Source organism: Suncus etruscus, chromosome 11 (genome assembly GCF_024139225.1).
Source record: "Suncus etruscus isolate mSunEtr1 chromosome 11, mSunEtr1.pri.cur, whole genome shotgun sequence".
NCBI classification, from domain to species: Eukaryota; Metazoa; Chordata; class Mammalia; order Eulipotyphla; family Soricidae; genus Suncus; species Suncus etruscus.
In genome coordinates, this window is record NC_064858.1 from 357,129 (window position 1) to 369,479 (window position 12,351).

At 48.5% G+C, this 12,351-nt stretch overlaps 1 protein-coding gene and 1 long non-coding RNA gene across 2 annotated transcripts in view; one reads left to right on the top strand and one right to left on the bottom strand.

The window, feature by feature from the left end:
* Positions 1-1,771, top strand: part of UBE3A (ubiquitin protein ligase E3A) — a 51,462-nt gene extending 49,691 nt beyond the window's left edge. The window contains 1 exon segment of the mRNA XM_049782722.1: positions 186-1,771. Coding sequence (XP_049638679.1) covers positions 186-306 — 121 coding nt within the window. The 3' untranslated portion in view covers positions 307-1,771.
* The window catches only part of LOC126021858 (uncharacterized), a 70,764-nt gene that overhangs the window by 23,340 nt on the left and 35,073 nt on the right, over positions 1-12,351 (bottom strand). The window lies entirely within an intron of this gene.

Consider the following 12,351-nt stretch of genomic DNA (forward strand, 5'->3'; position numbering starts at 1 on the left):
CTGAAATCAAGATGAGTTGAGACAGGGTAGTTGTAAAACCAAGAAACCACTCTTTGTCATTGGCGGCAATGTTGAGGCTCCATTGGTAACCATCTCCAATACTTACTGTGTCTAAAAGCAGCTTTTGTACCTTGAGCGTGTTTCTCAGGACTGACTTTTCTGCTTTTTTTTCCTCCTCTTTCTAGGTTACCTACATCTCATACTTGCTTTAACGTCCTTTTACTTCCGGAATATTCAAGCAAAGAAAAACTTAAAGAGAGATTGTTAAAGGCCATCACTTACGCCAAAGGATTTGGCATGCTGTAAAACAGGAGAAAAAAAAAAACAACAAAAAAGAAGAGAAATTAACAATTTTAATAAAAGTAACACGAGGGATAAGTTGATGGTGAGAGTCTCCCGTTCCCGAGGCTGTGAGAATGGGCACAGGGGGCACATCCTGGTCGCCCAGTTGGGGACCCCTGGGCTGCAACAGCACGTTTCCGCTACTTACATGAACAACTCTTTATCTAATTTTTTTTATTTTAATTTTTTTTTTTTTGCGTGAAAGTGTTATTCTTTCACTTGTGTATGTACAGAGAGGTTTTGCTGAATATTTATTTTAAGGGTTAAATCACTTTTGCTTGTGTTTATTACTGCTTGAGGTTGAGCCTTTTTGATTATTTAAAAATATATACCAACAAAACTACTCTCCCAGGAAAAATTGCCACCATTTGTAGACCACATAACTTTCAAGTATGTGCTAGGTTTTTTGTTTTGTGGTATTTTTTTCTTTTGGTTGGTTTATTTTGGTGTTTGGGGGTTTTTTTGGGGGGGGTCCCCTGTATCTTAATTCAAATCAGGAACTGTATTTTATTATTATTTTTTAACAATTTGCTTTTGAAACTTGAAGTCTTGAGAAACAGTGTGATGCTATTGCTGCTGTTCTAGTCCCCAAAGAGTTTTCTGTGCAAAATCTTGAGAGTCAATAAAGATGGAAGGGAGAACTCGGTATGTGTTGCCGCAGCCCTCAGAACTTGACTTGAGTAACAGCACAACAAATTTTCCAAACAAAACCAACTCATGCCACGGTCTGGTCTGTCTGTCTGTCCTCATGCGTCCCGCTGTGAACTGTTGTTGGAGTAGCCATCCTCTTTCTTAGAATATGAAAGGACAGGGAATGTCTTTCTGTCTGTTTTTGTTGCTGTTATTGTTGTTACTGTTGTCACTGTTGTTGTTGTTTTTCTTTTTTTTTACGTTTACTGGGGAAAAGTGCATTTGGCCAAATGAAATGGTAATCAAGTCTGTCGCAAGCAAAGTAGGAAGTCTGTTTATTATAAACACCAAGCATGTGAAAGTGCACTTAAAATAAATTTTGAATCCATGACCTATGACCTGCATCTTAAATGGACAATCCTGAGTTTTCCCTCTGCTGTCGTCATCGGTCTAGCCGCCACGTGGCCAAGGCACGTGACCCGTGTTTGAACAGACGGAGGGACGATGGCCACTGTGCCTTCTCTCTTAACTCACAGTAGTGCTGAGACCCAGACGAACGGAGCTGTTCCTCTGACAGCCGACTCACATTGTATATTCCCAAAGATGACATTTTACTTCAAAAAAAATAAAGTGAGTGTTGACTATTACTTTGGTGTACTATGGAAAAGTACAAATAGGTGTAAATTATCTGCTGGACATTCAGAGGTTAGTAGTTTTTTTCCCCTCTGTAGGCTTCTGTGTCTGTGCTGTTTCTCTTTTATTGCAATATAAAATAAAAGGATTATGTATTTTTCACTAAGGAGAGACCAGATTGCTCTATCCTTCTACTACAAGCGAAAGCTGATAGGCTGAGCTTGTGCCTTGATGATGGTCTTAACTGACTGAAACTGACAAGAAAAAGTTTTCAAATCATTGGAGGGGAAAAAGGGTGTCTTTCAGGATTATTTGAATTCTTTTAGTAATTGATAGAGAAGTGTTCTGTACCATAATGCTAAATAAAGCAGTGGCATTTTTTTTTCACCATAATTTAGTGGGGGAAAGACAATGCTTCCATGTTGTGATACAGTGTTTTTCTGGGCACCCTATAGAATCCTGGTAACAGTCTGAACATGACTTTGGTTCAGGGGAGCCTCATGCTGCTTAGTGATAGTGAAAGGCCTCGCCTTCGTGTGCTTCTCTATAATGAAAGTGAGAAGAGAAGAAATCTATGATTCTGGGGGTGTTTTATATAATAAATTCGTGAAGAAATTTATGCTCTTCAGCTCTCAAGTTTTATTATCACCACAGTATTGAATTTTTACAGTTCTGGTTAATATCTATATGAAGGTTTTTTTGGAATGGTAATTGAATATAGTTTATGAAATAGAGTTCACATCAAGTAGACTTTTAACGGTTGAAAGTAATCTACCCTTAAAAAAAGGTTTTAGGAGGAAAAGGTCTTGTCTGTACCAGGCTAGTTGCTCTCATTTGTTTAGTGATTCATTGTCCTGGATTTTTATGACTTTTATCATATCCTTTTCACTTCTGCTTGAAAGGATGTCACTGAATAATATCTTAAGGAAGATGAACAGTAGGATTTTTGTACTGTGATGACTATTTCCTCTATGCTAGATGCCCTTGTCATAAATTAATATTTTTTGGCCCAGTTTCTTACATAATTTGGCTTTCTGTGAATCTGCCTACAATTTCAAGAAACTTTGGAAGGAGAAAAGGGGGAAAAAGCCATAAGTTGACATAATTGGCTTTCTAAATAAAATACACCTTTTAAAAAAAAATTCTGTTATAAAATGGTCAAGACATAAAGGAACTTGTAGCCAAACTTTATGGAGCTTAGCTATTCCCAAGAGTTGGATTTCTTTACCTTGTATACTGCTAGTCTGGGCTGTATTTAATTGTGTGATAAAATCCAACTATAAGAGCTGGGGCAATACAATATAGTTTAGTAGAGAGGGTTCGTGCCTTGCATGAAATCAACCTGGTTTAATCCCCGGCACCCTGTTCCCCCACCACCACCACCAGGAGTGTTCTCTGAGTTTAAGGCCAGGAATCAGCCCTGAGCACCTCCAGCTGGGGTCCCCAAACAGAAACATCCAATTCCAAATTTCCTGGCTATATTTTGGGCTACAGACACTATGTTGAAAGGTCAGTGTCACTCAGAAACTTAGAACTCGCTGGTGTTAGATTGCAGCTTCCTGATTAGGGCACACAGCTGCTGTCTCTGCCCAACATTCTGTCTCGTTCCTAAGCACAAACTGCTGGGGAATTAGGGCCCCTTTGATGAAGAGCCTCGAGAATTCTATTCTGGAGACTTTCCCCAGGATGCCTTTCTTTGACCTCAGTTGGTAGACTAAAAATAAAACTCTTCCAGCTGGCATCCCTGCCAGTCACTGTTGGCTAGCAGTCTTTGCCCTCAGCCGGACTTTCCAGACTCCCCAATTCCTCAGTTGTCACACTTATATTTTTGTTTGGGGCCACACCTGGCAGTGCTCGGGGCAGACTCCTGGTCCTGCACTCAGGAATTACTCCTGGCAGGGTTTGGGGACTTTCGTGGGGGAGGGATGTTGGGGATAGAATCTCATCAGCGGTTTGCAAGTCAAACACTCTGCCCGCTGTGATGTGTCTTCGTCCCTGTGAAGTTCTTTCTTCCTGAAAACCAACCCCAGTTGCAAAGGCTCTTGCCCCTCTTGTCCTACTGAGCCTAATGAGCAGAATCACACACACACACACACACACACACACACACATTTCCTGAGACCCTGCTGCGGCCCAGTTCGTAGTCGTCTTTGGGCTCAGCCTGCCTTTTCTAAGACCCCCTCAAACCCCTATTTTTACAAAGCACCTCCACGAAGAACTCAACTCCCCAAGTGCCTCTGAGCGCAGAAGCTGCGCAAACAGGCCGCTCATTCCACCCTGTCCACTGCGGGAAGGCACAGAACCCAGAGGCCAAAGCCCTAGAAAGCAAGTTTTGTGCTCACTCCCAGCCCTGAGCCTTGGGATCTAGTGCTCTCAATCGACCACTGAATCAGGCTTCTTAAATTCAGCCAACCTCAGGGTCCAGGCACCCCTAGAAGCAGGAGCGTTATGTGTTCAGGCTACACAGCAGTGATGGGGCCAGGGAGGTGCAGAGTCAGTTATGGGGCCAGCCCTGGCCCTTCCTTTCCTGACAGTAAAGGAAGGGCAGCGTCCCCCACATGTCACTGCGCACTGGTGGTTAGGACATGTTGGACCCCCCTTACGAGGTGCCAGAAGGACGGAGTTGGTGCAGGCAGAGCGGGCTCCCAGTGTTGCTAGAGCAGGATTTGGTGCAGGTGAGCCTCAGGCACCCCAGGAATGGAGAAGGTTCTCCCCTCACATTCTTAGTTGAGTTTCAGACCCGATGCTCCCTCGGAATGACAGCCCGTGGCTTTCCAATGTGATCACCGAGTTGTTACGTCATCACTGTTAGTAATTCCAGAACGTGTTCATCATTGTGAACAAAGAAAAAACAATAAAGTGCCCCTTTGGTGTGGCTTGTGTCTGCCCTGCCCCTCCCTCATCCCCCACTAACCTCCTTTCTGTCTCCAGGTCGCCTCGGGGGTATTTTGTGTCGATGGAATCGTACAATATTTGACCTTTTGTGTCTGGCTTTTTTTCTCCCCTCAGAACAATGTTTCCAAGGTGCATCCGTGTTGTAGCATGTATGAGCACTTCACCTCTTTTATAGTTGAATATGATTGTATCGATACATTTTTTTTTGTTCATTTGATGAATATTTGTGTTACTTCTGCTTTTCGACTTATAAATACTCCTACTCTGAATATGTGTGTACCAGTTTTTATGTGGGTGTGTAAATTGTCGTTTCTCCATAATACACAGGAGTGGCCTCAACCCAGGCCCTCAGCGCCGTGTAACATTCTGCTTCTCAGACCCAGGCAACACAGGATCCTGGGTTTGGTGGGAATGAAGTGGTCCCCCAAGATGTTTGTTTGGACTTATCTGATTGACGGTGGGGGAACCTTCCATGTATGCTCCTGGATAAATTGGTCCCCTTCAAGTCCCTTTCCCAGTTTCTTTAAACCAGGTTGTTTTCTTTTGAGTGCTGAGTTTTAGTTTATTCAGAATACAAAGTCCCTTTGCATATAAATGATTTGCAAAGATTCTTCTCCATTTAGAGGACCTTTTCTTCCCAGTTGCTCTTTTTTCCCCCCCTCTGTTTCTCAAAGGCCTCCCTCAGCATGTAACAACCAGTGATAAATTACCTGGTTTTTTGTTGTGATTTGGAGCCAGTCTTTAACCTTCTTGGCTCCATCTGAAGATCTGAGAAGCATCATACGGGCTTGGCTCGTCCCTAGGTCTGTGACCATGATCGCACATTATGTTTTGTGAGCTACTTTTCCTGAGATTTGGGGACCTCCAGTATGTGACTTGGGGCTGCTCACCCAGCAGTGCCCAGAAACCTCCAGGGCTGCACCCAGTGATGGCTAGGGGGCCTGGGTTTGAACTGGGTATGGACACTGTCCAGGTAAGCTCCCTCACCTCACCCCTTTATTCATGATCTCTCCATATCCAGTAGATCTTGCTGTTCCAAGCAACCATTGTTGGAAAGCTGTAAACTGAACACTCAAGCAAAAACTCCTTGACTTTTAAACTTTCTGTTTAAAGTTTTATTCCGTTGGTCTGTATGTCTGTCCTATGCAGTCTCTGTCTTAGTACTGTAGCTGTCTCTTTGGAATTGAGGATGTTCATCTTAATGATCACACAGACTGTTGCAGGTCTTGGCAGATTTTGGGGCAACTTTTTGCTAATTTAAGAAGCCAAAACATTTGAGTTGAAGCTGCTGATTAATTGGGGGAATCTTGCTATTTTAACAACACAGAAGTGTCCAGCTGATGAACAAGAAATGTCTCTCCTTTTCATTTAGATCTTTTAATTTGTTTTACTGATCATTTTAGTTAGTTGGGTTTGTTTGTAGTTTTGTTCTTTGGGCTGCACTCAGTGGTGCTCAGAGGTTATTCCTGGCTTTGCACTCAGGAATCATTCCTGGCAGGCTCAGGGGACCCTGTGTGATGCCAGGGATCGAATCCAGGTTGACCAGGTTGACCCTCCCCCACTGAACTATTGCTCTGTCCTCCACTTTTAGTTTTTTTTGGTTTGGTTTGGTTTTTGGTTTTTAGGGCCACACCCGTTGATGCTCATGGGTTACTCCTGGCTAAGCACTCAGAAATTGCCCCTGGCTTGGGAGGACCATATGGGCCACTGTCCTTCCTTGGCTAGCGCTTGCAAGGCAGACACCTTACCTCTAGCGCCACCTCACTGGCCCCCACTTTTAGTTTTTAAGCTTTGACAACTTGATTGGATTTTGTTCCTTTTGGAGCTCAATGTAATATCTACTTGGCGGGGGGAGGGCATACCAAATCGCTCCTGGCTTGGGGGACCATATAGGACACCGGGGATCGAACCCAGATTCGTCCTGGGTCAGCCGCTTGCAAGGCAAACGCCCTACTGCTATGCTATCACTCCAGCTCCTCTACTTTTACTTTTTGAATTGTTTATTGATATTGTGGAAGTGCAGTTTTAAAATATTGAATTTATATTCTCCAGTTTTTCTGAACGTTAATTTCTTTTCCTTTTTTAGTTCTTGATGTGGCCAGAGAAAGAGCAATTAAAACAAAATATCTCACAGGCCCCACCTTGCAGCAAGGAGGGAATTTGCCTTGCATTCCTTAAGGGCCTCTCAGCCCTGCCAGGTGTAAGCCTTGAGTACTGCTGAGTGTGGGCCTAAAACAACCACCAAAAAAGTCCTTAGGGTTTTCTCTAAGGGGCATCTCTGAACAGAATGGCCATTTTGTTCTGCATTCCCTTCTCCCCCTTTGACTAAGTACGGCTAGTACAAAAATTAAATTTGAAAAGATAATCTTTCTTATTCTGAACTTTAGGAGGGAGGTGTTCAATCTTTGGGGTAGGAGCTCTTCAATTCTCAGATTGGTAGTGTTTTTCTTAAAAAAGGGTATTAGATTTTTCAGACTCTTTGGCACCTACTAAGATGGTCCCAGTCTTCTTTTTTTTTTTTGTTTTTTTTGTTTTTTTTTTTGGTTTTTTGGGCCACACCCGGCGATGCTCAGGGGTTACTCCTGTGGCTGTGTGCTCAGAAATAGCTCCTGGCAGGCATGGGGGACCATATGGGACACCGAGATTCGAACCAACCACCTTTGGTCCTGGATTGACTGCTTGCAAGGCAAACACCGCTGTGCTCTCTCTCCGGACCCAGTCCTAGTCTTCTTAAGGGAATATTTTATTGATGGGGTTCAGTATACTGAATCAGCCTTTTATTCATAAAATAATCCTTGTCCCCAGTACACAAACCTTTTCCTCTGCTGCAGGATTTGGTTGGTGGCTACATAATTTTGTTTTGGTTTGGTTTTTGGGCCACACCCGGTGACACTCAGTTGTTCCTCCGGGCTATGCGCTCAGAAATCGCTCCTGGCTTGGGTATCATGGATCGAACCCAGGTCAGTCCTGGCCAGCCTTGTGGAAGGCAAACACCCTACTGCTGCGCTATCTGGTCCCTGGTTGCAACATTTTAAAGGAACATTTGCATTTCTTGCTAAGAAATGCTGCAGTTTGTCCTTGTTTGATATGACTTCTTGTTTTATCTTGGGTTTTGTTATCAGGTAAGATTGGTTGCATGAGCTAGAGGAGCCAAGAGCTTCCCTTCTAAACACAGAAGTATTTCAAATGAAAAATCTGTTTTGGGAGAGCTCAGACCTGTCCCTAACTTCTTAGGAAGGGTCCTTGGTCGAGGCGACCATTCTCCACCGCCCACACGAGGCAGTTCCCAGAGACAGTGTCATCTTGAAGGTTTCCTGGGTTCAGACACTGGATTGGACACGCGCTGAAATCCGTTTGGAGGCTATAATACTTCCTTGTAGAAACCCTTCTCCAGACTGCTCTCCTTTACTGCTCTTCCCTGGTTTCCCTGCCCCCACTGAATGAGAAGGTCCTTGCTTCCACTTCCCTCTGAGATTTAGGCCAGAGTCGGTCAGCCTTCGGGGTATGTGGTTCCAAGCCAGGTTTGTTTCTATTTTGATAAAATTTAATACCCAGAAATAGATGTTTTGGTCGTGACCTGAAAGGGACTAGGAAATGGCCCCTGAGATTTCATCCGTGGAAAAATAGAGAGGGGGGGGCTATTCTGTGTGTGCGTGCACACACACACACACACACACACACACAGCCAAGGGTGGGGGGCAGCATAATGTTCACTCACCAGCCTACACAGAAACACACAACTTCAAAGCATCCCCTCACTGTGTTAAGACCAACCCACACTTGACATGGAGGTTTGCAGGGTGTGGGGTGGGTTTTGGGCCTGTTCAGGTTAATCTAGATGTTCACAGAGTTTTCACTGGTGTGGCACTTTGTTTGGTGTGAACTATACCCCCTCATGTGTCAGCCATGCCCTGGGCTGACCTCAGCCTACTGCAGACTATCTTGACTAGATGGAAAAATGTCAAGGTTGATGGAGGGAGCAGGAAAATCTGAGCTGGAAAGCCAGACCCCCATTTTCCCCAGTGGAGTGATAGTTTAACCACATCTGAACACCTGGGTAGGTTCTGACTAAGCAGATGAGCTCGAGGGATCGGTACAGGTTTGAGGAACAACATAGATGCCCATTGCAGGTGCCCAAGATTTAAAAAATGCCAAATTAGGTATTGGAGGCCCCTGGCACAGCGTACCAAGGACGGGCTGATTTTGCAAGAATTGATCACATTTGGTCTGCTGGTACAGGAAGGAACCTGGGAAGTCCTACCAAGGCCCTGAGCTGGATGTCAACTCCCAAGCTTCAAATGCTGGAGAGATGAAAGCAGTGTTGCTAGGCAGGGAGCAGCTTAAAGAGGGGGAAGAAGAAAGTCAGAACCCTGGGGGAGGAGGGTGAGTGGGGACAAGCAGGAGGATGGAAAGTCCATCCTGGGAACTCTGAGGAGGGAGCCCAGCAGTGCCTGCTCCTTGCTTCCATCTCTGCACCCTTAACAGCCCTGCAGGCCTGGAATCTGGCCCCCAAGCCCCTGAACTGCAGGCAAGGCACAGATGTGAGGGGCCCTATTGACAGGGTCCAGAGTCAAGTCCTTCCTTTTTGTCCTCTTTGGTTTTGTGCCGCACCTGACTGTGACCTGGGGTTTTTACTCCTGGCTCTGTTCTCGGGAATCCGTTCTGGCAGGCCCAGGGATCCTAGGAGACGGGGAACTCAAATTGCCCTCTCCACTTGCCTATTGCTCTATGCCTCCCCCATTTTTTTGTTGTTTCGGAAACCTTTTGAGTTACACCCAGCAGTGTTCAGGGATTCTTCCTGGGTCCACGGCTGCAGCCTCCCCACCCTTTCTAATTCAAATACTCTTTGAAGCAAATTAGAAGGTAACAGCCACAGAGATTAGTCACCCCAGGTGGAAGCATGTGCCCTCCTCACTTCCACCCCACCGCCAGGGACATCCAAGTGTATCTTGCCGGATTCTGAGCTCCCCGTGACTGCCTCTGTCCCCGAGCTAAATTAAACCTGAATTTCAGATTCATGAAGTGGGTTCCATTGTGGCACCAAACTTCTGGATCTAACTGTTGTCTTCAAAATGTGCTGAATTCTCATGGCAGTCACATGTACCATTGCCGAGCAAATTCATACTCCTGAGGTAGTATGACTATTCCCTTTCTGTTTTCTATAGAAATTTACAAGTGAAATGATTTGCAAATGGCTCCACGTACTGACTGACGGGGCCTCGGAATTTGTGGACTAGGCTCTGGGATGGAATGTTCTGGCCTTGGCATGATTTTCTGAATTCCCAAGGCCCTCTCTATTTACACCCACCCATACCTGGTTTCTGAGAGCCGCCAGAGGAAATTGGGGAGATACTGATTTTTTCTCAGTGACTTCGATTTTCAAAAGCTTTTTCTTTTGTCTATGAGCCACACCTGGCAGTGCTCAGGAGTTGCTACTGACTCTGCCTTCGCTCAAAAATTAGTGCTGATAGGCTCCGGGAACCCTATGGGATGCCAAGGATTGAACCTGGGTTGGCCACTTGTAAGGCAAACAACGTCCCCACTGTGCTTTCGCTCTGGCCCACTCAGAGCACTTGGAATGCTACTGGTATGTATTACCCTGAAGGGGAGTGGAGAGTCCACTCTCCCAGGCGCCCAAATCCCCCAGGTATGAGCTTTGCAGGTAGTCAACCTCAGACGTTGACACTTGAATTCCACATTTCTTGGGTGACTTTTCCAGACACTGGAACTATTTTTAGCAAGTTTGTGAAATATTAATCCATGGAGGTGAGCAGATGGTCACCTCCTGGGAAGTAAAAGTGATGGGAAAATGCCTCCAAGAGTACCCGTTCACTAATCATTGGGCGGGCAGAGCTCCTATTGGGGCACTACAGTGGGTGGGGGGGTGCTCAGTGGCTAGTCCTGGCTCAGTACTCAGGAGTGACCTCAGGCAGTGCTCAGGGGGGTGGGACAAAGACTCTAGGAAGCCAAAAGCCAACTTCGGTTCAATAATGAATGGAAATGACTCAATCCAACTGACAAAAAAAAATTTTTCATTGTAGATACTGGAGGCTGGAGAAGATCCAGGATGGCCAAGGGGCAGTTGCGGCCATGCATGGGCTTTGCTTACAGCAGGTTCAAGTGGGTTCCGAGCCCGAGAGCTCAATTGCATCCTCCGAGGGAAGCCTGAGCAGCCTAGCACCAGCCTCCCGCACTGCCCAAGGAGTCTAAGAAACACTGAATCACTTTGCCCCATTAGCCAGTCACAAATCGAGTCAAGCTTGGAACTCAGCACCACTGATGAATGACTCAGGAGGCATGCAGCCTTGATAGTGTTGCTTAGTGGGAAGGGGGTAGGGGACCCCCCCACCCACACCACTGTTGGCACTGTTGGTTCACCTCGGAGGCCTCTCTCTTTGTGTCCCATTCTCTTTTCTTTCCAGTTAGGATAAACAACATCAGCCCATAGTCCTAATAATTATATCCTCCTTGCGGCTGGGTGTCGGGGGTGGGGGGGTGGGGTGGGGGTTGCCAGCTCAAGCCCTGGCCGCATCTAAGGCCTCTTTCCTGGGCCCAGGCATAGTCTCTGCTCTGGTGTTGGTGTTCGAAGTCCTGGGCCGGATCCAGGCTGCACAGGGGAAGGGAGCCTTTGGGAACGTGTGTCTGTCCCAGCTTGACGGGGCACTGCTAGCCGGTCCTGGTCTTCGGGGCTCCTCCGGGGCGCTCCTCTGCTCCCCGCCCGCTCCAGGGCCCCGCAGCCTTTCGCCCCCTTTCTCCGGGGCGCCGCTGGGCGGAGGTTCCGGAAAGGAGAAGCGTTTGGGCCACGGGAAGCTGTGCGCTCTGGGCCGCCAGCTCTGTGCCCAGACTTCGTGCCCGGGCTGCGCGTCGGCCGCGGGCTTCGGGGGGCGCGCCCACTTGTTACTGCGCCGGGTGCCCCGGTTGGTCTCCATGATGTACTTGAGGAGCCGGCCCTGGGTGCTCTCGTCCGAGGCCGGCCCGTGGGTGCTCTTCATAGGTGACGCCGCGACCTGGGTGTTCCCGTCCGAGGCCAGTTCCTGGGTGCTCCTTCCGACCCAGGCGCACCGTTGGGTTTTCCTCTCTGAGGCCGGGACCTGGGTGCTCCTCCCGTCCGACGTGGTCCCCTGGGTACTCCTCATGTCTGAGGCCAACCTCTGGGTGCTCCCCCCTTCCGAGGCCAGGCCCTGGGTGCTCCCATTTGAGGCCAGGACCTGGGTGCTCCTCCGTTCCAAGGGTAAATCATGGGTGCTCCTTGTCTCCGAGGCCGGGCCCTGGGTGCCCCTCCCGTCCGAGGCAGGCCCCTGGGTGCTCCTTGTCTCCGAGGCCGGGCCCTGGGTGCTCCTCATGAACGAGCCCGGCCCCTGGGTGCTCCTTGTCTCCGAGGCCGGACCCTGGGTGCCCCTCCTGTCCGAGGCAGGCCCCAGGGTGCTCCTTGTCTCCGAGCCCGGCCTCTGGGTGCTCCCATTTGAGGCCAGGACCTGGGTGCTCCTCCGTTCCAAGAGTGAATCATGGGTGCTCCCGTCCGAGGCGGGGCCCTGGGTGCTCCTTGTCTCCGAGGCCGGGCCCTGGGTGCCCCTCCCGTCCGAGGCGGGCCCCTGGGTGCTCCTCCCGTCCGAGGCCAGGACCTGGGTGGTCCTCCGTCCCAAAACCGACCCCTGGGGCTCGCCGTCCGCGCGGGAGGCTTCGGCGGCGGCGGCGGCGGCATCGCCGTCGGAGGCGGCCCGGGCCCTCTCCAGCGCGGCCAGGGCCAGCAGCAGGGCGCGCGGCGGCAGGCGGACTCTCCGGCGCGGGTCGTCGGGCTCCGGGCGCGGGCCGGGCGCGCGGGGCCGGCGCGGGCGGGCGGCGTCCGGGTCC